General features: G+C 33.9%; 8 protein-coding genes across 8 annotated transcripts in view; 4 read left to right on the top strand and 4 right to left on the bottom strand.

The window, feature by feature from the left end:
• Window positions 1-29: 29 nt before the first annotated feature.
• Window positions 30-2,518, bottom strand: NAEGRDRAFT_57277 (ankyrin repeat domain-containing protein; the record flags this gene model as incomplete). The annotated part of the gene is made up of 1 exon (XM_002680245.1): window positions 30-2,518. The coding sequence occupies one exon, from the start codon at window positions 2,516-2,518 to the stop codon at window positions 101-103; it is 2,418 nt and encodes an 805-aa protein (XP_002680291.1). The 3' UTR covers window positions 30-100.
• A 1,342-nt stretch (window positions 2,519-3,860) lies between these two features.
• On the bottom strand, window positions 3,861-4,866 carry NAEGRDRAFT_78767 (uncharacterized protein; the record flags this gene model as incomplete). Its single annotated transcript, XM_002680246.1, has 2 exons — window positions 3,861-4,184; window positions 4,318-4,866. The coding sequence occupies 2 exons, from the start codon at window positions 4,864-4,866 to the stop codon at window positions 3,882-3,884; spliced, it is 852 nt and encodes a 283-aa protein (XP_002680292.1). The 3' UTR covers window positions 3,861-3,881.
• Window positions 4,867-5,187: 321 nt separating this feature from the next.
• Window positions 5,188-7,420, top strand: NAEGRDRAFT_47029 (uncharacterized protein; the record flags this gene model as incomplete). Its single annotated transcript, XM_002680122.1, has 2 exons — window positions 5,188-6,274; window positions 6,696-7,420. 2 exons carry the CDS (start codon window positions 5,188-5,190, stop codon window positions 7,418-7,420), a joined length of 1,812 nt encoding a protein of 603 aa, XP_002680168.1.
• Window positions 7,421-10,323: 2,903 nt separating this feature from the next.
• On the top strand, window positions 10,324-10,769 carry NAEGRDRAFT_4918 (uncharacterized protein; the record flags this gene model as incomplete). The annotated part of the gene is made up of 2 exons (XM_002680123.1): window positions 10,324-10,421; window positions 10,520-10,769. Coding segments are annotated over 2 exons (348 nt in total), but the record flags the coding sequence as incomplete, so codon positions are not given.
• Window positions 10,770-11,427: 658 nt separating this feature from the next.
• On the bottom strand, window positions 11,428-13,782 carry NAEGRDRAFT_47031 (uncharacterized protein; the record flags this gene model as incomplete). Its single annotated transcript, XM_002680247.1, has 1 exon — window positions 11,428-13,782. The coding sequence occupies one exon, from the start codon at window positions 13,780-13,782 to the stop codon at window positions 11,428-11,430; it is 2,355 nt and encodes a 784-aa protein (XP_002680293.1).
• Window positions 13,783-15,777: 1,995 nt separating this feature from the next.
• NAEGRDRAFT_64393 (uncharacterized protein) lies at window positions 15,778-16,974 on the top strand (the record flags this gene model as incomplete). The annotated part of the gene is made up of 1 exon (XM_002680124.1): window positions 15,778-16,974. One exon carries the CDS (start codon window positions 15,778-15,780, stop codon window positions 16,972-16,974), a length of 1,197 nt encoding a protein of 398 aa, XP_002680170.1.
• A 78-nt stretch (window positions 16,975-17,052) lies between these two features.
• On the bottom strand, window positions 17,053-21,203 carry NAEGRDRAFT_47033 (uncharacterized protein; the record flags this gene model as incomplete). Its single annotated transcript, XM_002680248.1, has 4 exons — window positions 17,053-19,091; window positions 19,224-20,285; window positions 20,463-20,636; window positions 20,966-21,203. The coding sequence occupies 4 exons, from the start codon at window positions 21,201-21,203 to the stop codon at window positions 17,053-17,055; spliced, it is 3,513 nt and encodes a 1,170-aa protein (XP_002680294.1).
• An 865-nt stretch (window positions 21,204-22,068) lies between these two features.
• NAEGRDRAFT_64395 (uncharacterized protein) overlaps window positions 22,069-23,242 on the top strand; it is a gene marked incomplete at both ends in the record, with an annotated part of 3,877 nt that continues 2,703 nt past the window's right edge. The window contains one exon of the mRNA XM_002680125.1: window positions 22,069-23,113. Coding sequence (XP_002680171.1) covers window positions 22,069-23,113 — 1,045 coding nt within the window. The remainder of the gene's footprint in view (window positions 23,114-23,242) is intronic.

Raw genomic sequence — 23,242 nt, forward strand, 5'->3', positions numbered from 1 at the left:
TATTTTGGTATTCTAATACATTGTTAATTGTTACAAATTAATGTTTATTATCAATAGGTTTCACTGATAATGATGTTATTTCGTTAGGTAATTAGGAGTGTTATTTGTTTCTTTTGAATTTGCTTTTGAGGATTGCAACCAAGCCTTGCTTTTCGCCCATGTCAAAAACAAGGGAAGAAGCAGAGCCAGAAATTGATTTTTCTTTTTGCCACTTATCAGTTGCCTGGGTGAGACAATCCTTAATAGTTGCCCATTCAGATCTGGTAAAATCCATAGTAGAGATTATATCAAAGGCTGTCTTTCCACTATTATCCTTGATAGAGAGGAAGTTATAGAGTGTGAGAGGTGTCTTGACAACAATATCATTTCCTGGATGGCATAAAAAATTTTGTTCTAGCCAGGTCATTAACCATTCGAAACCATTAAGCCAAGGTAAAAAGTCATCAGGTTTTTTAGACATCATTCTTACAGCAAAGTCCATGCTGATGTGGAAAATGGTCTTTCCTTCTTTATCTCTATCAAAAACCATTGAAGAAACAAACTTGAACTTGTCAGGATTCTTCAAAGTATACTCGAAAAGGAATTTACAAATTGTTTTGACGCAATCCACATCATTGAAACAAACTGCTTGCATCAATACATTGTATCCAAATGAGTTTTTCATTAAGAGAGCCTTTTCAAATAGCTCTGTACCGAAGAGTGTTGTTCCATTACTGAGTATATCTTTAAGGAAGAGATAATATTTGCCACTTGTATTCTTGTTAATGACAACCAGATTACTCATTCTCCTCTCTACTCTTGTCTTTTTCTCGGTGAGATCCAATAAATTAGATGATGAATTTGAACTGTGAGTGTTAATAGTTCTATAATCTCTGAGGCAAGCGAATAGAGCATGCTCCTCTCTTTGATTCTTTTTGAGTAAGAGTCTTGGCATGTACTTGCAAATGTATTGACTCATATCCATATTGCAATCTCTGAATGCTCCATGAAGTAATGACTCTCCCAAAATACCTACACCAACTGTAATATCCAACTTGGCTCCAAATAATTGAAGCATATCACAAAGTTCGTAATCTTTACGCTTCAATGCCAATACTATTGGAAGATTTCCGTATTGATCTGGAATAAAGTTCAATTGCTTTTCTTGAACTGATGGTTGACTACATAAAAATACACAAGCATCATGAGCCTTCTCACCCAAATCATTTCCACCAACACCATAGAATAATGGTGTCATTTCTTGTTTGTCCTGTAAGACCCACAATTTAGCTTGTCTTTGTTTACACTTTTTAGAGTGTTCTGCTGTTTCACCTGTTGGACTATCCTTGCTGCAATCGTGGTCACAACAACATTCCAAAAGCCATTGCAAAATATCAACATGATTATACTTGGCAGCTAAATGCACAACAGAAGCGTTTTGGAAATTAGGATAGGTCAAGTCACAAACAAAGTCAGCAACATGAGGTCCAACAATTCTCTCCCTAGCAATTCTTCTAATAGGACTGAAAGAATGTTGGGAGTTTCCTGAAAGTGTTGCCTCAATAGTTGGTGGACTTTTAGTTTTTTCATCTTGAGCAGGATCCATTTTGGTTGGAGTTGAAAACACTGTTTCCTTTTGTGGTATTGGAGGTGGAGAAGGCTTTCCAAAGATGGAAAGTTTTTTTCTCGAAGGTGATTGCTCGACAGGTTTGTTACTAGATGTTGAAATGTCACATGAATATGTAGTGTTTAGGAAACTTGTGTCAGTGATGATCGCAGACATTCTTTCCTCCTTCATTCTAGTTGGTGCCTTTGGTCTTGAAAACTTGCCCAAAGCAGCTGCTGCTCCAAACGAACTTGAAGATTGGTGTGTTCCTCGAGTAGCTTGTTTGTTTCTGTTAGCATTTGTTGTTTCATAGGTTTCTTTGTTTTGAAGATATGTCAGTAAATCCATTGTTACACGTTTATCAGTGCTGGCGGCTGACTTGAAATCATCATCCATATCAATCTTATTCTTTTCATTATTACTCGAGGTTGTTGTTGTTTCTATAGGGTTTGTATTTTCATTAGGGGTGGTGGTGGTTGATGATGTGGAAGGTTGAGTTGGTGGAAGTTTAGGTAAAATTTTGTGTGAATATCTTGGTATTCTTACTTGTTGCGATATTCTCGACAGGTAATCATCAATATAATCCTCTACTCTACATTGTACTCTTTGTGAAAACAGAGCACTGGTTGAGTGTCGAACCAAATCTCCTCCAACGCTCGACAGAGCTGGCTCAATTTCGAATAATTGCAATAAATCACTTCTCTTTTGCAATCTTTCTTCATGTGGCAGCAATTCTCCAGTACTAACTGGAGTAGCACATGAAAAGGCCTTTCTATCACTGTGATAATTGTTGTGGTTGTTTGAAGATTGTCCGATGTGATTCATGGCAGACGAAAGGCAATTACTTGTTGATGACGAAACAAAATTCATCAGGGAGAGATTGATAGGTTCTACCACAAGAGAATCAGTAGAATCAGAAGCTGTGGATGCCATTCTATTCTAACTGGTAAATATTGTTGTTAATTAATAAATAATTGAATGGTTGCTGAGTGTTGTTTGTTTTTTTCTTCTAGTTTGGAGTTGAATATTAACAAGAAGCCTCTTACTGTTTGATCACTCACTGAATTTGAATGGAAAAGGTGAGAATAACTTGTTTTGCTTATGAAAGGGACAGATTGACTCAACTAAAGTTGTGTTCACTTCTAAAATTAGGTCGCTGTTTTATATTTCTTGTTGAGTACTTTCCGAGTGAACAATAATACTCTTCTTTAAAACAACCAATCAATTCTTCAATCCTTTGAGTTGTGTTGTTGCTCTAATATTTTACTTCACTGGAAAGCTTAACTCTGTGCGGGATCTTTTGAAACACAGTAAAAAAGCAAAACGGTAAGTTTTTGTTTTGGAGGGAAAATGTTGGAGGTTTTTTTTTCAATTCAAAAAAAGAGGCTTATCGTGATCTAGTCGCTTGTTGTTGGTTCGCGAAGCTTTCTTGCTGATATGAGACTCTTTATGATGAAGCGTTCGTTGTGTTGGTGAATAGTGATTGGAGAGTTGGTCCCTTTGTTTTTTGTGATGTGAATTTTGATGCATTGTAGAATGTCTTTTGAAGAATTATCGTTCTTATTGGCCAAAATGTTTTTCTACTTGTCCACTGTCTACAATAATAGGCTTTTTAAGGCTTGTTAATGAGGAGGGAACTTTGATGATCTTGAACTAATGGATTTAAAAATTAATATTGAATTCGATAGTATTTGTAGTTAATCTTTGAAAATATTAATTATTATAATTAATTGTCATACAAAGGATTGAAAGAGAATCAAACAAGTTAGATGAAAGTTAATTGGAAAGATTAATTTGACACATTTGTAGGGTTAATTGCAAAATTGGAGACAACATTTATGATTGAACATCATATGACTCTTTTTTGATTAACTTCCCAAATTACATCAAAGTGAAAGGATTATTACAAAATATTTAAATTACAAATGGATTGTATTGGCTTACTGAACATGTTTGGAAATATTTACAAACTGGAAACTATGTGGACAAACCTCTTTGATTTTGAACGGCCCACATTAACTGTTACACAGACATTCCACTATGCAACATTATTGGAACAATCATGATTCGGCATGGAGATTCGTGTTAACATAGAAGTGTGCCAGAAGTATTTTTACAATGGAAGCTTGTTGTATCAGCATTAACACTGTTCATTATTTGAACATTCGTATTGCATTAACTTGAATAGGAATTCATTGAGTTATCTTTAAACATGGAATACAAATGGATAGGAATTGAATCTAATGCCAATTCAATGTCAGAAATCCAACTAATTAACATTATCTCACAAATTGATTTATTTGAAAACTTGAACCTTTCTCTTGTAAACATTAGTGACATAGAACTCTCCAGTTGTAAAATCAATTCCCATCTCCAATCCTTCTCCTCCATCAAGTTCAAACTTGTGATCAGAATCAGCGTTTTCATTCTTGAAAAGAGTCAAACAAGATCCATCCAATTTAGTAGATTCAAGACCTTCATCTCCAATATAATAGAGAAGTTGACCGCTTGGATCCAATGTAAGTCTACTTGCAGCTCCTGGACTTACTCTTGAAACTCTGCTAATGACATTTCCTGTCTTGTCAGTTTTAATAATTGACTTGGAAGAGGTCAGTAACAAATTGTTATCAAAGTCTGTGGTAATTCCAAACAAGTATTCAAATGGAGGCACAAACATATTTTGACCACAAACATCTTCTCTCAATGTAGCTGTAACCTTACCACAACACAACTCCATCCTTTTGAATGGTATAAATGCTTCCATCATGTCTATCAATGCACATATCACGAACTCTTGATTGCTTATTAATACTCCAAAAGATTTTCTTTCCATCTCTTGACACTTTGGTAATGTCAAAATATGCACCTCTGTCAATACAATAGACAAGTGCATTGTCATTTTGATCGTAACACATTTTGAAAGGTGCATCTTCTTGTGGCTCTTTGAATGAAGCTTTGACTTTCTTGGTGGCCAAGTCAAATTCCACAATGATTAAATCGTTGGCCACAAACAAGGAGCCATGCTTCAAGTCAATTGCGCTACATTTTGGTTTGGACAAACTTGGCAAATCAACATGTTGCTTTAAACTTGGTAATAATGAGGCATTGGACAGAATTTTAGAAACCTTTCCAGTTTCGGCATGAGATTTAGTCTTGTTCGATGTATTGTGTAAATGCAAGTGGGCACCACAATAGTTTTGGTTGCATTCAGAGCAGTGATGAGTTGCGAGAACTTGTTCATCTTCAGCAAGGCATTTGTTGCAGAGCTTGTCTTGGGTCATGGTTGTGATGGTTGTATTTTTTTGAAGTGTGTATTTTGGATGTGTCAAAGCATCATCTTTTTATAGGAGACATGAACCTCTCATCATAATCATGTCAATAACCAAAAGATGGTTCTGCCCTTCTCCTTTGATTGTTCCTATCTTGTTCTCTAGTTTGTCCATTGGACACGCCAAATTTTGAAGGTAAATAATTGGTAATTATATCGGTTTACAATATTTGAAAGTTCGATTAATACCTTTCGTACTCTATTAGAACATCAATCCAAACATAAATCAACAAGAAAAAATATCAAAACATTTCCTCACACAAATTTTCAAGAAATGGTCAATTGCGATAAGTGTTTTAAAGATGACGAAGAAACAGTGCCAGCTACACATAACTGCAAACAATGCAACATGAACTTTTGTGATTCTCATACAACACTACATAATTCTGCTAACAAGACTAAATCCCACACGCCAGATGTCGTCCAGTTGGAAGTAGCTGTAAAGAATTGTGAAAAATGTTTGAAAGACGAACAAGAAACTGTTCCAGCAACACATTTTTGCAAATCATGCAATGCAAGCTTGTGCCAGGCTCACTTAACTTTGCACAATACATCAAACAAGACAAAGTCTCATGTCAATGACATTATTCAATTAACTAGCTCACCTCTCACTTCGTTTATTCCATTCAGTGGAGCTTTTGAACATATTGCAACTCTTGGCGAACAAGAACCAGTCAATTTTCAGTTCTCCAGAGTTGCTGCCATCACTATCGATCCAGTCAACCGTTCCTTATTCGTCTCTGATAAGAATACCTTCTTGGAATTTGATTTGAAAACCAAAAAGCTGAAAAACCAATTCAAAGAACCCCAAAACAGAGAAAACAAAATGTTAAATTATGATCCAAAAGATGATGCCCTAATTTACATGATTCACAGATGTAGCTCAGCACTTATTGTAAAAACTTCCAGAGATGGAAAGATGATTTATTGGGAAACCGCTGTGGGAGTTGTTAAAGGAATTACTGTTGATAGAAAGGATGGAACTGTTTATGTGCTACAAAAGAATGGAGTTGACTTTTTGTCACCTACCAATGGGGCAATTGTAAAATCTTTAAGAAATGACATTAATGGAAAGAGCATTTTTGAAATGCAGAATATTGATAGTATTGGAATTAATCATGATAATGATTTGGTGCTTATTGATCAGTATAATATTATAGTTTCGAATAAGAATGGAAAAATTTTAAAGAAACATACCAAGCACTCTACTGTTTTGCATGTAAGACCACAATTTGAACCAGTTACCAATAGAATATTTTGTGTTTCGTCTGGAATCGTTTTTATGAATGAAGACGGCACCTGTGTCACTAACTTTGAAAATGAGAAATCTCAAAAGTATAGATTTAACTTGTTTTATCCTGGTGAGGGCTTGGATATTGCATTGGATACAGAAAGTGGTGAATTATATGCTGGTGTCCACAGTGATTCAGAATTTGTAATTGTTTTCAAATAAATTAAAACAGGTTTGGACAAAGTTCATAGAATGTTCCTTGTTCATCCATCTCACCTTAATTGAAACGATAAAAAAACTAAAAATAAAATTAAATTAAAAAGAAATTAACAAAATGTTCTCCTCAAGCAATCAAACTTCATCATCGGAAAAATCACAATCATTATTAAATAATTCCCTCCATGAACACTGGGATAGTATAATAACGAGGGATAAATTAGCAATTTTAAAAACAAATAATTTCATAGTAATTGATGATTTCCTGCCTCTCCACCAATCAAATAATAACAATTCCGAAAATAATTTCTATGAAAAGATTGTTTCTCTCTCAGAGAATAATCTCCTCACACGAGAGGAATCATACATGGAGGATGAAGATAGTGGACAAGTGATACAAATTGGACAACATCCTTTCTACACATTAAAGATGATTAAGAAGGAACATGAAAAATCATCAATTAAGGAACATGTTGATATGTATGCTCTCACTACACAGATTGGACAATATTTTCAAAGGAGAGTTGTATTTGATGAAATATTAAAAAAGCCAGATGAGTCAATCGATGATGATTTCTTTAATAAGGTTGCATTGTGTAAGGATTTTGAGAATGGACTTCCAGTTCATTTGGATAATCATAATGCTGATAGTAGAAAGCTGACGATTGTTTATTATACAACTCCATATGTGGATAATCAAGAGGAGAAACAACAAATGGAAAAGAAATATAAAGGATTTCAATTTGAGGAGAGAAATTGGGAAGGTGGATTATTGAGAGTTTACAAACCATCAACCAAGTTGTATATTAATTATTGGGAAACTGAGAAGGAAGATATTGAACCTAAATTCAATAGAGCTGTCCTCTTTTACAGTGATACCATAGTTCACACAGTTACAGAGACGAAACCAAAGGCAAATTTGAATCAAATTGTTAATAATACTGAAATGCATCCACCTCGAACAACAATCACCACATGGATCCATTGCAATGACATGTCCTTCATTTGTCGAGATAGGGTCCTATTCCAAAGACAAATGATCAAATTCTTCCAGAACTAATTCCTCACAACACTTTTCACACTCTCCCACAACCCAACATAACCAAGCATTTCAGAGATCAAATGCTATTGAACCAATTAAAGAACAACCTTCCACTTAATAATCCTTGTTTCCCTTCCAATAGCTAGAGCTGTAATATGCATCATTGAGTCGCATGATTGTTGTTGGTATTTAGCCACCCATTCAAAAAAAACAACGACAAACACTCGGTGTTCCATCATCACACATCTTTTGTTGAATTATTTGGGGATGATGATAGTGCCACTATGGTTTTGAAACGACATCATGATGAAGAACAGAATTATCTTAATCAGGATGGGAAGAAATTAAAGATATTATTGTTGTGGACAATGATAATGATGATTTGTTGTTATTCATCAATGTGTTTTAATATATTTGTGAATGGTACTTCCGAAGAATTATCCATACTTCCAATAATTGCATCATCATCTTCACCACCAATAAGAAGAATATCAACAAAACCAACATTAGCATTGGATCAAACCATTAGACAATTAGTGAATGAAATTATACATGAAGACCTCACCTATTCATCTTCCTTATCATCACCATCCACAAGAACATCATTATCATCATCATCTCTATTAGGAACATCATCAGATGAAGAAAGTGTTACTGTCTATGTGAATCCACAGAATGGTTCTGATAGTATTGGATGTTCATCGGATGCCATTACTTCATGTAAGACAATTCCATTCTCTTTGGATGATTTAAAAACAAATAGGAAAATTGTGAATACGAAACAGATTCTTCTCTATTTGCAGGCATCTATTGAAGAGAAAGATGTTGGAGATGCTATTAATTGTAAAGGGTTTAATTTTACTGGAATTAACTTTTCTGAGGTTAAAATTTCAGCAAATAGTCCAGTAATTGTTAATTGTAATTATGTTTCGAATTGGAGTTCTAGTTTTAGATTTAATTTGACAATGAGTAATATAGTGTGGAGGAATTTTAATATTCCAATAGTTTCCACAATGGACTCAATTGTCATTGAAAATTCAGTGATTCAGAATGTAACCATTTCCATGTCAAAATTTCTCAATATTCGAAACTGTAGAGTTACCAGTGATGGAGCTGATTTTAGTATTCTTCATATGAATGATATTGAAAATGTGATAATAAGCCAGACGTCATTTGAGAAGAAAGCTATTGGATATTCCATTTCTAGAATTTCCTCAAATATTTATATTGAAAATATTAGTGTGGATAATAGTTTATTGATCTTTTATGGATTTGTTAGCATGGTAGATGGTTCTTCAGTGAAAAATTCTCTCACTTTAGTGGATAGCAGATTCACAGCAAGTACAGTGAGGATTATTGAATTTAGTGAAATCTTTTTCAGGAATAATACTCATTCAGGAAATATTCTACCTACAAACATTCCAAATATTGTCTCGTCATACTTTTCAGAGTATAGCTATTCTGGATTTTCTGTGAGCTGCCTCACTGTGAGAAGTGATTTGAGGGTGAGGAATGTAACAGTGGAGAATATGAAATTATATGGAGGAGCACTGATTGAAGGCCCAGGTCTGTATGCTCGATTCTTTGATTCCATTTTCAAAAATAATAAGAATAACCTTGGAGGAGGAGCTATTCATGTGAGGACTGTTTTCAGAGTTTTCATTGAAAATGTCCAATTCCTTTCTAATAGTGTAGATTCTTCTAATGGAAAATTAGGTTTGGATTACATTGGAGGTGGAGCCATTTATCAATACAGAAGTGTCCTCATCACCAGTGGCTGCTACTTTGACAGTAACAATGGTGGTATATTTGGTGGAGCCATCTTTAGTTTCTTACCACTTGAATACTTTTCATTGGATGATAATTTCGTTTCCAATACTGCTGGTTATGGAGGAGGTTATGCCAGTATGGATACCATTTCCATTTCTCAAATTGCATTTACAGATACCTCCATGATAGGTAATAATTGTTCAAATTCTGGAGGTGCCATTTTCACAATGAATTCTGAAATTACATTCAGTTATGGATCTTCAGATTTCAAATCCATTTCTGGAAATAATGCAAATCTTTTGGGAGGTGGTATTTTCTTTATTAATTCAAAGCCATCATTTGCATATAGAAGAATATCCAAAATATTTGTGAATAATTATTGTAAGGCATCTCCTTATTTATCAGATTATTCTTCATTTGCAACTGAAATTCAAACAACTCCATCTGATTTTACCCTTAAACCTGGTACTGCGGATATTTTACTTTTTGATTTATATGACATGTTTGGAAATCAAGTTCCTTTCACGTCTAATTTAGAGATTGAAATGTCTTCAGATGATGCAATCTATCCAGAGATTAGTTCAATGAACTCACTTGCAACTGGTTTCCAAAAAAGATTTACTTTTACAGTTTATTTGAAAACAAACCGATTTCTAACATTTAACACAACTGTGAATATGGTTATTGGTTTGACTAATATTCCATACGAAAAGAATTTGAATTTAAAGGTGAAATTACAGAGTTGTTCGAGTGCAGAATCTCTAGTAGTCAACCTTTTCAAGAGTTCTACATCTAGGGTTTATTATGAATGTGGACCAAATGCAGCCTTGGTAGCTTCCTTAGTTGTCCTGGCATCTTGCTGTTGTGGAGCGTGTTGCCTTATTTTCTGTGTCTTTATTACTTATAAATTTGTAAAGATGAGAGGTCAGGTTGCACTTTTAGCAAAGAAGGAAAAAGCTGAGGAAGAATTGACTAAAAAACTGATGGATCTCCAAACACTTTATAATAGTGAATTGGAAAATAAGCACTCATACAAGGAATGGCTTATTAAATTGGATGATGTGGAATTGATTAAGAAAGTTGGTGAGGGAGGAGGTGGAATTGTCTATTTGGCTAATTGGAAACGAGTTCCAGTTGCTTTGAAAACTATCAAGATTGAAGATGAGGATTTGGATTCTAATGATTTTGAACATGAGGCATCACTTTTGAGCTCAATTAGACATCCACATATTGTAACATTTTATGGTAAGTTTACAATAATTTGGACCCATATCAAACAATTTTATTAGGAGTTTGTTTATCTAATTCTGCCAAATTCATGGTTACTGAATTTATGCATGGAGGAAGTTTGGATACCTTTATTTATGGCTTGAAAAATCATAAAAAGAAGATTTCGTTCGTGCAAAAGATTAGAATACTTTCGAATATTGCTTCTGGAATGTCCTATCTCCATGACCGTTGCATCATGCACAGAGATTTGAAACCTGGAAATATTTTACTTTCGAATGAATTAACAGCAAAGATTACAGACTTTGGCTTGTCAAAACTCTATACTACGGATAGTGGAAGCATGACCAAGACTTGTACAGTTGGAACTTTACTATGTAAGTATTAGTTATTTGTTTAAATTGATTTGTTAATTTCCAATGTTAAAGATATGGCACCGGTATGTGAAATATTCTTAGATTTTTGTTAATATGTAATTAAATGATAATAGGAAGTTTTATTAGGAACTAAATATGATGAAAAGTGTGATATTTACAGTTTTTCTATTATAATGTGGCAAGGTGAGTATAAAATGGAATTTGTGAGAATATTTAATATGATTTCAACAAGTCTTATTTGAGGAATCGTCACTATTCAATTCATCCTACGTGAATGATCCTAAATACAGCTTAATTATGACAGAAACTCAAAAATTGGCTTTCAAGAATTTGAATGAGGCCTACATGGTTGTTCCAAAGATGGTAACTGAAGGTTTGAGACTTCCGTTACCTTCCTTGCCATTAAGTGATAGCTATGTGGATTATTGGATATATGCAGATTGTGGAGATAAAAAAGTGGGTGCCACTCTTAAGGATAGTTATGATTTCGTACTGGCAGGAATGTTTAAATTGATTGAGGAATGTTGGAATGCAGAGGTAGCTCAAAGACCACCATTCACTCGTATAGTGGATAAATTAGTGGAATTTGAAAAAACTTTACAAAGTAAATAAACATATTTTACCAAACCAACAAGTCAGTTATAGTAATATTTATTGAGCCTTATAGATAAATACTTGATCATAACTTCCAACGAAGAGTTCACCTGTTTCATCTAAAATATCTACTGCTTGAATTGGAATATCATTAACTAAAATCTTATCATAACCTTCCAAATTGACCAAACGAACACTCTTGTGATAATCATTCAACAAAATATTTCCAGTAGCTCTATCAAGTCTCATTGAATCTGTATGTGCTCCAGCATTGTGTGTCTTTAAGATTCTTCCTTTAGAATTAATGAGATAGATTGTTGAACTATCTCCAATGTAGAATTGATCTTCAACGCCAGAATACAAGACAGAGCAGAAGCAATAATAACGAGATTTTCCTTGGGAATCTTCTGAAATGACTTTTCCACTCTGACCATCCTTTGTACACATTTGGATAATTTGAGTTCCACAACCTTCCGTCAAGCACATAATTGAAGAATCTAATTGGTTGACTGCAATGTAACGTGGAATGAATTTAAATCCTTTTTGTTCTCTGTTATGATAATCAACTTTCCACATGATATCTCCTTCATAACTGAATTTGTAAAATGCATCAGTAGCCACAACGATTGTATCCTCATTGTAATCTATATCAATATCATAAATACTTTGACAATCTCCAACTGGAACCTTAATTGTCTTGATGTGTCTCTTTGTTGTCAAATCAAAGATGTGAACTTTCAATCTTTCAGCCACAAGCAAATGCTTTTTCTTTTGATGAACAACCATGGCAATCAATCCTGAAAATTTGAACTCACCACAATCTTCTTCATCACCCAATATAGCTAATCTCTTCATATTTCTATTTGGAGTGACCTTTGGTGGTTGAGTAACTGGTAATGGTCTAATTCCCATTTGAGAAACCAAGTGAGCTTCACCAGATTTGTAAATTACAATCTTATTGTGGAATGAGACGTATAATTCACCCAATTGATCAGAAACTTCACAACAACTTGTGCCACCTTCTTCAGCAAAACTCTTTGAATAACCTTCCATATTAACAAACTTGATGCATTTGTGATAATCACTCAAAATGAGACAACCAGTGTAATGGTCAACTCTCAATGAATCAGGAGTAGCTTCCAATTGATGAGTTTTCAAAATTTTACCAGTTGAGTCAATCAAGTAAATTGTTGAACTATCTCCAATATAAAATTGATCTCCATAACCAGAATAACAAATAGAATGGAAGCAATAATAACGAGATTTTCCTTGAGAATCTTCTGAAATGACCTTTCCACCTTTTCCATCCCTTGTCATGATTTGCAATACTTGAGTTCCACTTCCTTCAGTTGCACACAACACAGACGAATCAGCTTGGTTGACTGCAATATAACGTGGCACAAATTTCATTCCCTTTTCTTCCATATTTTGTGAATTGAGTTTCATTATCAAATCTCCTTCAAAATTAAGCTTGAAAAGCGAATAATCTGCAATGACATAAAAAGTGTCATCATTGTAATCAATGTCAATATCAGTTGGATAACTGCCACTTCCCCATAAATGGTTACAATTCAAAGTTTTCAAATTTCTCTTGGTGTTCAAATCGAAAATGTGAATATATTTCCAATCAGCAACGAAAAGCCAATTTCTCTTTTGATGGACAACCATTGCATAGACATTTTGAAATTTGAATTCGCCACAATCTTCTTCTTCGCCCAAAGTTGCAATTTTTTGATAGGTTAAATTACGTGGAGTTGGTTTTTGTGGAATACTTGTTGGTAAATGTTGTGGAATTTGAGTTTGTGGTTGACCAAATGGTTGTTGTTGAGGTGGAGGAACACCAGTTTGAGGTGGAAATTGTCCATAAGGAATTTGAGTTTGTGGTTGTCCATATGGTTGTGGTTGACCTGGAATGCCAGTTTGAGGTGAATATTGTGGTTGACCATAAGGTTGATTTACGTATTGTGGAGGATATTGTTGAGGAGGAACATTTGGTTGACCATAATATCCTTGTTGAGGTGGATATTGTTGATTAGTTTGTGGTTGACCAAATGGTTGAATTTGTGGTGAATATTGACCAACAACATTTGGTTGACCAGTTGGAGGAGGAATTTGAGAAGTACCAATTGGTTGTTGACCTACTTGTGGTGAATATTGTGGTTGTCCATAATATCCTTGTGGAGGATATTGTGGTTGTCCATATGGTTGTGCATAACCTCCATAATAACCTCCTTGTGGTTGTTGTTGTTGTGGAGGATATCCATAACCTTGTTGTGGTGGATATTGTGGTTGACCATATGGTTGTTGTTGTGGATGGGGTGGGTATTGGTAATAGCCTTGTTGTTGTTGTTGTGGAGGTTGGTGTTGACCAGTAGTTGGTTGAGAGTTTGTTGGTGGTGTGTTAATTGACATTTTTTTTTGTTTGTTGTTATTAATTAGACTTTGTTGGTTTCCTTTTTTAAATGATTAACTTGTCAAGTTTCTCTTAATTTTACAATGTGAAATGTTCAGGGAGAGTTCTGGTTGAGTGAAAGGAATTTGTTCACACATTTCAAACTGGTGTATGATTATTGAAATTTACTATCTTCAGATTATTTAATTACTTGTGACAAACGTTGAAATAATATAGTGGGTCAATTTGTGAATACTAAGAAACGGACTTATTCTTAAAGATTTCATTCCCAAGATCGAATATTTCATGTCAATTATTATTAGTAGCATTGTCATTATTTATATAACTCCATAATTATTCAAGTTTCGTCATCTGATCCAAGATTTATTCAGAATTAAGGAAAAAAAGAGTGTTAAGGAGTGCCTTATATAAAAAAAAGTGAAATTTATTATTAATTTGATATGTACTAATACATGGGAAAGTTGCACGATTTGGAAATTTAATTTGGGCGAGTAAATAACCAAATCTTAGTCAACCAAACCGGAACTTGACCAACACAAAAGAACAGGAATAAATTATAATAAATATGATGTTTATTATCAATTTAAATAGTACTACTAGAAGAAACTTTTTGATTTGGTGAAGTACATGATGGGTAGTATACATGTGTATTTTCAAATTTCACACATACCTTTCCCTATCATTACTTGACCAAAAGTCATCGGACAAAATCTTTTCTGATACTATTGACCATTCCGAACAATACTATATTGACAGATTTCCAACTTGTACAGTAGATTCCACACTGATGATGAATAGTAGTGAGAACTAAAATTAAATTACTAAAAATTAATTTCCACAAATACTATTATTATATCGATGGAAAATATCATTGATGATGGTTGGTGAATGATCAGATGATGGTATCACTAACATGACTTTTTCCATGATGAAAAATAATTTCTAATTTCATGATGATAATTTTCCAATAAAAATCACTATTACTACTATTATATAGATGATGTAGAGATGACGAGCTGAAATTATTGTAGTATAAAGATGTGAAACCACTCCGTAAATCATCAAAGTACATCACGTACTAGAGGTTGAATTTTTTTTTAATTTTTTTTTCTTCCAAAATCCAAATCCAAGTCGGGATGTGATATTCTTTCAATTTTTGTGTTATGCAACATTTTCAATAAATATATTTCAACTAATTGCATGGATGAGAAACACCAAACACATTGAAATTCATTTATTGAAATCCAGTCACATCTCAGCTAAACTGGAAATTTGTTTCTAATAGTTTCTGAATTACAAATTATAACGCATGCAATGATGATAACAAGAAACCTTATAATCACCAGTACTACCAGCACAATATCTAGCACAATCAAATGAAGAGGCATCACTCAAACTCTTTACAACGTTATCAACAGTCTTAGGAGCAAGACGTCTTTTGATTGACTCTTGGGAATAACTTTCTAATAATTTGACGATCACTTGCATCTGGATACAAGTTACGAGCAAGTTTTCTCAAAAGAGCAGCAGAGTCAATTGGTTGTTCTTCTCTGGCTTGAGTGAAGGATGCAATACAAGCAAACAATGCAATTAAAGCAAATAAGATACACTATGTAATCTTGTTCATTTTGTTTTTTTCGAACAGGGCTTAATTAATGCCAGCTGGCATGATTTAAAACCAAAGAAAGACAGTTAGTTGTGTGGCTCTATTGTAAACAATTTGTCCGGTCCAGCTTTTAATTGATTATTTGCCATAGGTGTTACAGCAAGTTTGTTATGTAACACAAACCTCCAAAAACAGATTGATCGAAAAGACCATACCAAATTCAAATAGTGCTACCCCTATTAAATCACAGATAACAATTACAATGCTGTAAATGTGTTTATTCTACAAATTTTCTCCAGCTATTACCTTGTTGTTAGCACCAATTTTCTATGTGTTGTGGCGTGAGTTTAGCTGATGAAATAAGCTATTAAGAATTGTTTAAATAAAAATGAGAAAACCCGATGTAGACTCTCATGGTGATGATGATGATGCATTATTAGATTTTATTACTGAGGAAGGATTGTATGAGCATGATCCGAATGCTACCCCAATTGGAGTAAATACTACCGAGGCAATGATGTTCGAAACTCTAATATTCAATATTAAGGACAGTGAGAATTCTGTTTCCACTATTAAAATAATACCAACCGAAAATGAAACCCTGCACTATAATGCTAATTCCTTAATTCCAATGAAAAACGACAAGATAATCAATAAGAGAAATGTGATTACTCCCAAATTTATATCAAAAAAGCATTGCTTTAAAGCAAATCATGAAAATCTCAACTCAATTTCGGAGCAGGTTTGCAAAATAACTGCCTTAATGAATAGTGCCTCCGACTCAATTATTTACTCATCAATTGGTACTGCAGTGATTGTGCTCAATAATATGAAAGGATACGTTATGGCATTCACGTGTGCTCATGTTTTGTATCCAACTAAAGATCATGATTTATCCCTTGTTGAGGTTGTTGCAGAAATTGATGGAAAGAAAGGACAGTGTGTTGTTGTAGAAGAAGGGGCCTTTCGACTCAGTAATCAAGTTTCGGATGACTGGGTATTGTTAAAGATAATTGTTGAGGATTTGGAACCACTTCAATATGTACCAATTATTCCTTCTCCATCAATGATTGGATTGTTGAACCATATTACAGATAGCAATTATTGTCCTGAGTTTTACACTACTCTCTTGTTTGGTTACTTTGTTGGGAATAACCATCTAGAAGAACTAAAGCTCAGAAAGTTAGGATTGAATAGTTCAGATGTTTGGAAATTAGTCCCACAAGAACAAATGTCGGCATCTTTGGGTTGGACAGTGGAAACTTGCAACAGTAATGTTATTTACAATAGTGGAAGTTTGAATTCTTGTTCTGGAGGACCAGTTTTCAAATGTAGGATAAAGGTAGAAGAAGTGTTGGAATGTGACAATACTGATCTAGCATCCTTAATGGAGAAAAGCTATTTCTCGATCGGTTTACTGGGACTTCATTGTGGTGGAGCAACTGGAGGGAATATAATATGTTCATCTCATAACTATTTCAAGAGCTATTATTTCAATGTTTACACTCCTCACAAGAATTGTTTCTCTAAAGAAGATCAACACAAAATTGAAATGGAATGGGATTTTATTAATCAATTATCCTAACTCCTTAATGATTTCATTCCATTCCAACACCACATCAACTAATTGAAAATATTTCCACATTAACATTAACATTTATGTTTATTTCTTGTTCTTTCTTTTAACAAAAATGCAAACGACAACAATTAAAGCAATAATTGTACCAATGACACACAATCCACCAACACTACCAACAATGGCAGCAATCAATACAGTATTATCTTGTAGAATGGCTGCATCTTCCTTGTTTGGTTGACTTGTTGCTTTTTTGTAATTTTGGTCAATTACTGAAAAGGATGTCAAATGATTTGTGTTACATTTGATTGACAATGTTACGGTGACATTTCCATCGGCAAGTTGCTGAGTAATGATTTGATTTTGAATTTCAGTTTCCAATCCATCTGATTTCCATTCTTTTGAATTTTCATCCAAGTAAACACATGAAATATTCAATTTTTCTATATTTGGTAGAGTTAATGTTACATTTTCAAAGGAGAATGAAATTGGTTGTTGCAAATTTTGGACTGTAATCTTTTCATTTGAATTTGATTTCAATAAAACTAATGAAACAACTTGAGAAATTACAGCAGTTTCGGATTTCTTACTTTCAGATAGAGAAGAAACTACTTGAACTGAATCATTCTTCAGAGAAATTTCAGAACTTTGAAGATATTGAGAAATGATTGATGGAAGTGAAATTGAAATGGATGGAGTTGACGAAAATTGAATAGTCTTTGAATCTAATTGAGTGATATTCGAAACTATGCTTGTTTGAGATTCAGTTGTGTTGAAAGATGAAGATGAGCAAACAGTTGAAGTTGGATAAAGAGTACAATAATCAGCAATAGAACAATCCAATCCTGAATATCCAGTCAAGCAAGAGCAACTATTCAATGCTTGACAAGTTCCCTTACCAGAACAAACTTTCGAATCATCAAACGAAACTCCATAACATGTTGTAATGTTACACACCAATCCACCCGATGGTAATTGATTCATAATATATCCAACTGGACAATAAGGAGTCAACATTCTAATTCTCATATTCATGGTATCAGCAAATACAATTCTGCCATCTTTCAAAGTTGATAATCCTGTTGGATTGTTCAACAATGAATTCTTTGCATTGGAAGAATCTCCATTGAAACCTGCTTGGAAAGGTTTTCCTGCAATTAAGGTGATATTTCCAATCAAGTCAACCTTTCGAATAACATTATTATTGGTATCTGCAATAATCACTTCTCCATTTGGTAAATAAGCAACTGAGCTTGGGTTATTGAGATAGGATTGAGTTGCCAATTCATTTTCTGGCATTGAAACAATACCTATATTAGTTCCCTTTCCTGCAATAGTTGTCACTTTGCCTTTTCCAGAAATATCTGTCTTTCTAATTTTGTTATTTCCTGAATCGGTAAATAGAATTTGATTATTAAGAATTCTAATATCATTAACAAGATTAATATTTGTCTTATTGGCAAAATTATCTCCATTATCAGTGTAATAATAAGCACCAACCACTGAATCAATTAATCCACTTGAAAATGAAACCTTTCGAATTCTATAATTTCCCTTATCGGAAAGGTATAGATCTGTATCAGTAAGGGCCATAGACGAAACAGTTGACAGCTCAGAATTGACAGCTAAACCTCCATCTCCAATTCCACCAGCTATCGTAACAACCTGTCCAGACGAAACCTTTCTAATCAAATACACATCGACAAAATAAACTTCACCATTCCAATAAACTACACATTGAGGAACGGCAATACTTGTGGACAAAGCAGGTCCATCACCAGTTGTGGCCATATAGGACACTAGTCCAGCAATAGTCGAAACCATATTCGAACCATAAATCATTCGCTTAATGCCATGAGTAGACGGACTGTCAAAGTACAAATCTCCGTTCGGAGCGAATGAAATTGCAGAAACTCCGCCAATATTTGTTGCATTGGCTAAACTTGTGGCAGAAAGTGATTGACCACCTCCAATTACTGTATAGACCTTTCCATCTTGTGAATTAACTCTTCTAATGAGATATTTTCCAGTACTACCACCAATGTCAACAAAATACAATTCTAAACTAATTGGATGAATAGCTAAACCTCTTGGATAAACTGAGGTGGAAGTGGCATTGAATCCATCTGCAGTGAAGGCGGAAGATCCTGTTCCAATAACTGTGTAGATTTTACCTGTGCTGGCATCAATCTTTCTAATTCTGTAATTCTGGTTTTCTTTTTAAAAATTATATTAGAAATAGTTTTGAATAAACTTACCTGAATAGAAAATATCACCATTACTTGCATTAACGCAAATACCAGATGGATAATTCATATTTGTGGAGAGCGCAGACAATCCCTCTCCATTATATGTGGTATTTCCTGTTCCAGCAATTGTTGTAATATTTCCAGAGACGAAACTCAACTTTCTAATTCGATTGTTGGAAGATTCTGTAATTAACAAATCACCATTTGGTGTGAAAGCTAGAAAACCTGGTCCATTTAACTTGGCTTTCAATGCTGGTCCATCTACATATCCTGCTGAACCAGTTCCTGCTACAGTGGAGATGACACCTTTCGAATCAATCTTTCGAATAGTGTGACTGCCCTTATCACTGATGAAAACTTCACCACTTGTTGAGATTGCTATTCCTTCTGGGCTTGACAATCTAGCTGCAGTAGCTGGATATCCATCTCCAGAGCTATAAGCTTGTGAACCAGCAAAAGATGAAATAAGCTTATTAGAATCGGTTAGTTTCTTAATTCCAATAGTGGTACCAATGTAAATATCACTTGAGGATTCTGATTGAGTAACTGAAATGGGAGTATAAAGCGAAGTTAAATTTCCCAATTTTCCATCAGTGTCCAATTCGATAATTCCAGTTCCAGCCACACGGTCAACCAATGAATTTCCATAATTAGCAACTGAATTAAGTTTTAAAACAACTCCAACTGAACTATCCACTACCAACAATTCATCTCTTTTAGAATTATAAAATGTAGATACTGGATTCAAAAGTGAAATATTCGAAACATTTCCTGAAAGTACTTGATATCTTATTGAGCCATCTCCTGCAACTGTATTAATATTTCCAAGTACCAAGTCGATTTTTCTAATTCTATAGTCAGCAAAATCTGAAACATATAAACTATTTCCATAAATAGCTAATCCAGATGGATAGGTAAAACGAGCATTGAGAGCACTACCTCCATCTCCGCTGAATCCAACAACTCCTGCATTGTTGGCAATGACAGTTTTAACACCATTAGAAATTTTGATAACTTGACCTTTTGTCAAGCTGAGAGCAAATAAATTACCATTCGAATCAAAAACAATCGCTCCAGGAGAAACAATAGAGACGTAGGTCAATAATGTTCCATTACTTGCCACGTAACGAATCACATTATTATTTATATCTTAACAATATTAGAAATAGTTTCGAATAAAACTTACCAGAGAAGTACATCTCACCTTTTAAATATTAGAAATACTGTCAGTGTGTAGAATAAACTTACCTGTTACTGGATGAAAAGCAATTCCATATGCAGTTTTAATACTAGCAGTGACAGCTGGCGTGCCATCTGGACTATTTCCAAGTTGTCCATTTCCAACAACATTATAAAAGGTATCATTCACAATCTTTCTAATATTATTGTTATCACAAATGAAAATTTCATCTTTTGGCGAAACTGCAATACACACAGGATAGGATAATCTAGCCGAAAGTGCAGGAACGCCACTTGTCGTCAAAGATCCACCTCCTGCTATTGTAATCATATTGAACTCATTAATAGTTGAGTTGAAAAAAACCTTCTTCACTCTATTCATCAATCCACACTACCAGATAAGCTTCAATCACCCAAGCAAAAACTGGTGTACCGCCACTGGTTTCAGTCTGTGTTAACTTTTCCGCCACTTACTTCGGATACATCCCCACATCAGTCCGCCATAGGCAATAAGCAAGAATCGCTACACTAGTTTTTAATAGCTTACCTGGTAGTGGTAATGAAAACTTCACCTTTCGAATTGATTGCTACTCCATATGGATTAGTCAGAGAATCATTGGCGAAAGCCAAACTATCTGAACCAACACCTGCTTGGTAATTTGGTGCTCCAGCAAAATAATGTGAAATTCCACTATTCGAATCCAAGTATCTCACTTGATGATTACCCGATTCTGCATAATAAATATTACCGTTTTTCTTGTCAACTGCCAATCCATAAGGTCTATACATTCCAACATTGGTTGCCTTCATGCCATCTCCAATTTGTCCTCCCAATATAGTTTCAAGAGAATACTCAACTGGTCTACTTTTTTGTGCATGAACTAGAAATAAATGAGCGATTAGTTGGAGCGATAATACAAGTGCAAGTGCACGAAATAACATATTGGAAGTAGTGGTTGTTGACTTTCGTCTTGTAAACATTTTTTTTTCTTCGCTACTAGTAGGAAACGATAACAACTAAACTTGGTGTGTGTGAAATTGAGAGATATGTTCCAGTACAGAAAAAGTGTTGGGTTGGAATGGGAAACCATGTCCTGGAAAAGAAGTATCAACACTATGCGTTGAAACACGGTAAGATATTGCAAACTCAATGAAGAAGGGCTTTTTTATCTAACGTCAGCAAAAAGTCATAACTCAATTGTTAGTAATCTTACTAACATTTTTTTCGTAGCCGTAGTACTTGGTAGTATATATTACAATGCTTCATGAATGCCTTTTGCAATAATATTTCCATCAAGAAATTAGTTAAGGATATGTAGAGATAGTAATGGACTGTACACTTTTGTAATTAGAAAGGAAGATTCATCAACAATATTTTACCAACAGCCAGTAAGCACAATACAACGTGGCGAAGTCAAAGGACGTGATGAAAAAAACAAAAGAAAAAGAAGGCGGGAAAAAAATCCTTGCAACCTCACTTCTTACCATCATCACGCTACATCAAAGCTGGTAAAGTATCGGAGTGAATGAACAATATGCAGGCTTCTGTTTAGTTTCTTGCCAGCCATGTTCTTCATCCTTTGCTTCCTGTTGAAAGTGGTATTATCAACAAGTTGTCAAATTCACCTTTCAACCTTTGAATTTTGTTTTTTCCGTTCAGATTTCAATTAAAAAAATGTCTTCACTTGCTACCAGTGCACAACTGAATTCTCCTTTTGGTGTTTTTGTTTCATCAAATAATGAAGTTTATATTGCTGATTATGGTAATCAAAGAATTAGAAAAATATTAAAAAATGGAAATATTGTAACAATTGCTGGAAATGGAACTGCTGGATTCAGAGGTGATAATGGTCCTGCAACAAATGCACAACTGTATAATCCTTATAGCGTTTTTGTTTCATCAAATAATGAAGTTTATATTGCTGATTTTAGTAATCATAGAATTAGAAAAATATTAGAAAATGGAAAAATTGTAACAATTGCTGGAAATGGAACTGGTGGATTCAGTGGTGATAATGGTCCTGCAACAAATGCACAACTGAATAATCCTTATAGCGTTTTTGTTTCATCAAATAATGAAGTTTATATTGTTGATTATAATAATCATAGAATTAGAAAAATATTAAAAAATGGAAATATTGTAACAATTGCTGGAAATGGAACTGGTGGATTCAGTGGTGATAATGGTCCTGCAACAAATGCACAACTGAATAATCCTATGGGTGTTTTTGTTTCATCAAATAATGAAGTTTATATTGCTGATTATTATAATCATAGAATTAGAAAAATATTAGAAAATGGAAATATTGTAACAATTGCTGGAAATGGAACTGCTGGATTCAGTGGTGATTCACCTTTTGATATTAGAACGTATCCTCATATTGGAAATAAGTTATTAACTGGAAATGGTAACTTACATTCTAAAATAGAATTTCATAATTTGAAAAAACATTCAAGAGATGAATTATTTGGATTGCCAATTTATGGATTCATTCCCCTCATTGAAAAAACTTCACCAAAATTTAGTAACATTTTGAAGAATGAAAAGATACTTTGTTTGATGAGTTCATCACAACAAGAAATTATTCAAAAATTAATTGACTCTTTGATATACGATAAGAATAAGGTAAAGTTTAACAAAGAAGAAATGTTGGATGTTTTATTCATTTTGGGTTTATTTAAGAATGGTGAATTTATTGATTTGAAAAGATCATTAACAAGTGAATTTGTGAACTCACTCACATTAGAAAATCTTACTTTCAAATGGGAAACAATTGAAAATTTACTCAAAATTTGCAAGGAGGAATTCAATGTTCAAAATTACATTCTTGATCATTTGAATAACTATG

The sequence above is a fragment of the Naegleria gruberi genome, assembly GCF_000004985.1.
Source record: "Naegleria gruberi genomic scaffold NAEGRscaffold_10, whole genome shotgun sequence".
Classification (NCBI taxonomy): domain Eukaryota; phylum Heterolobosea; class Eutetramitea; order Acrasida; family Naegleriidae; genus Naegleria; species Naegleria gruberi.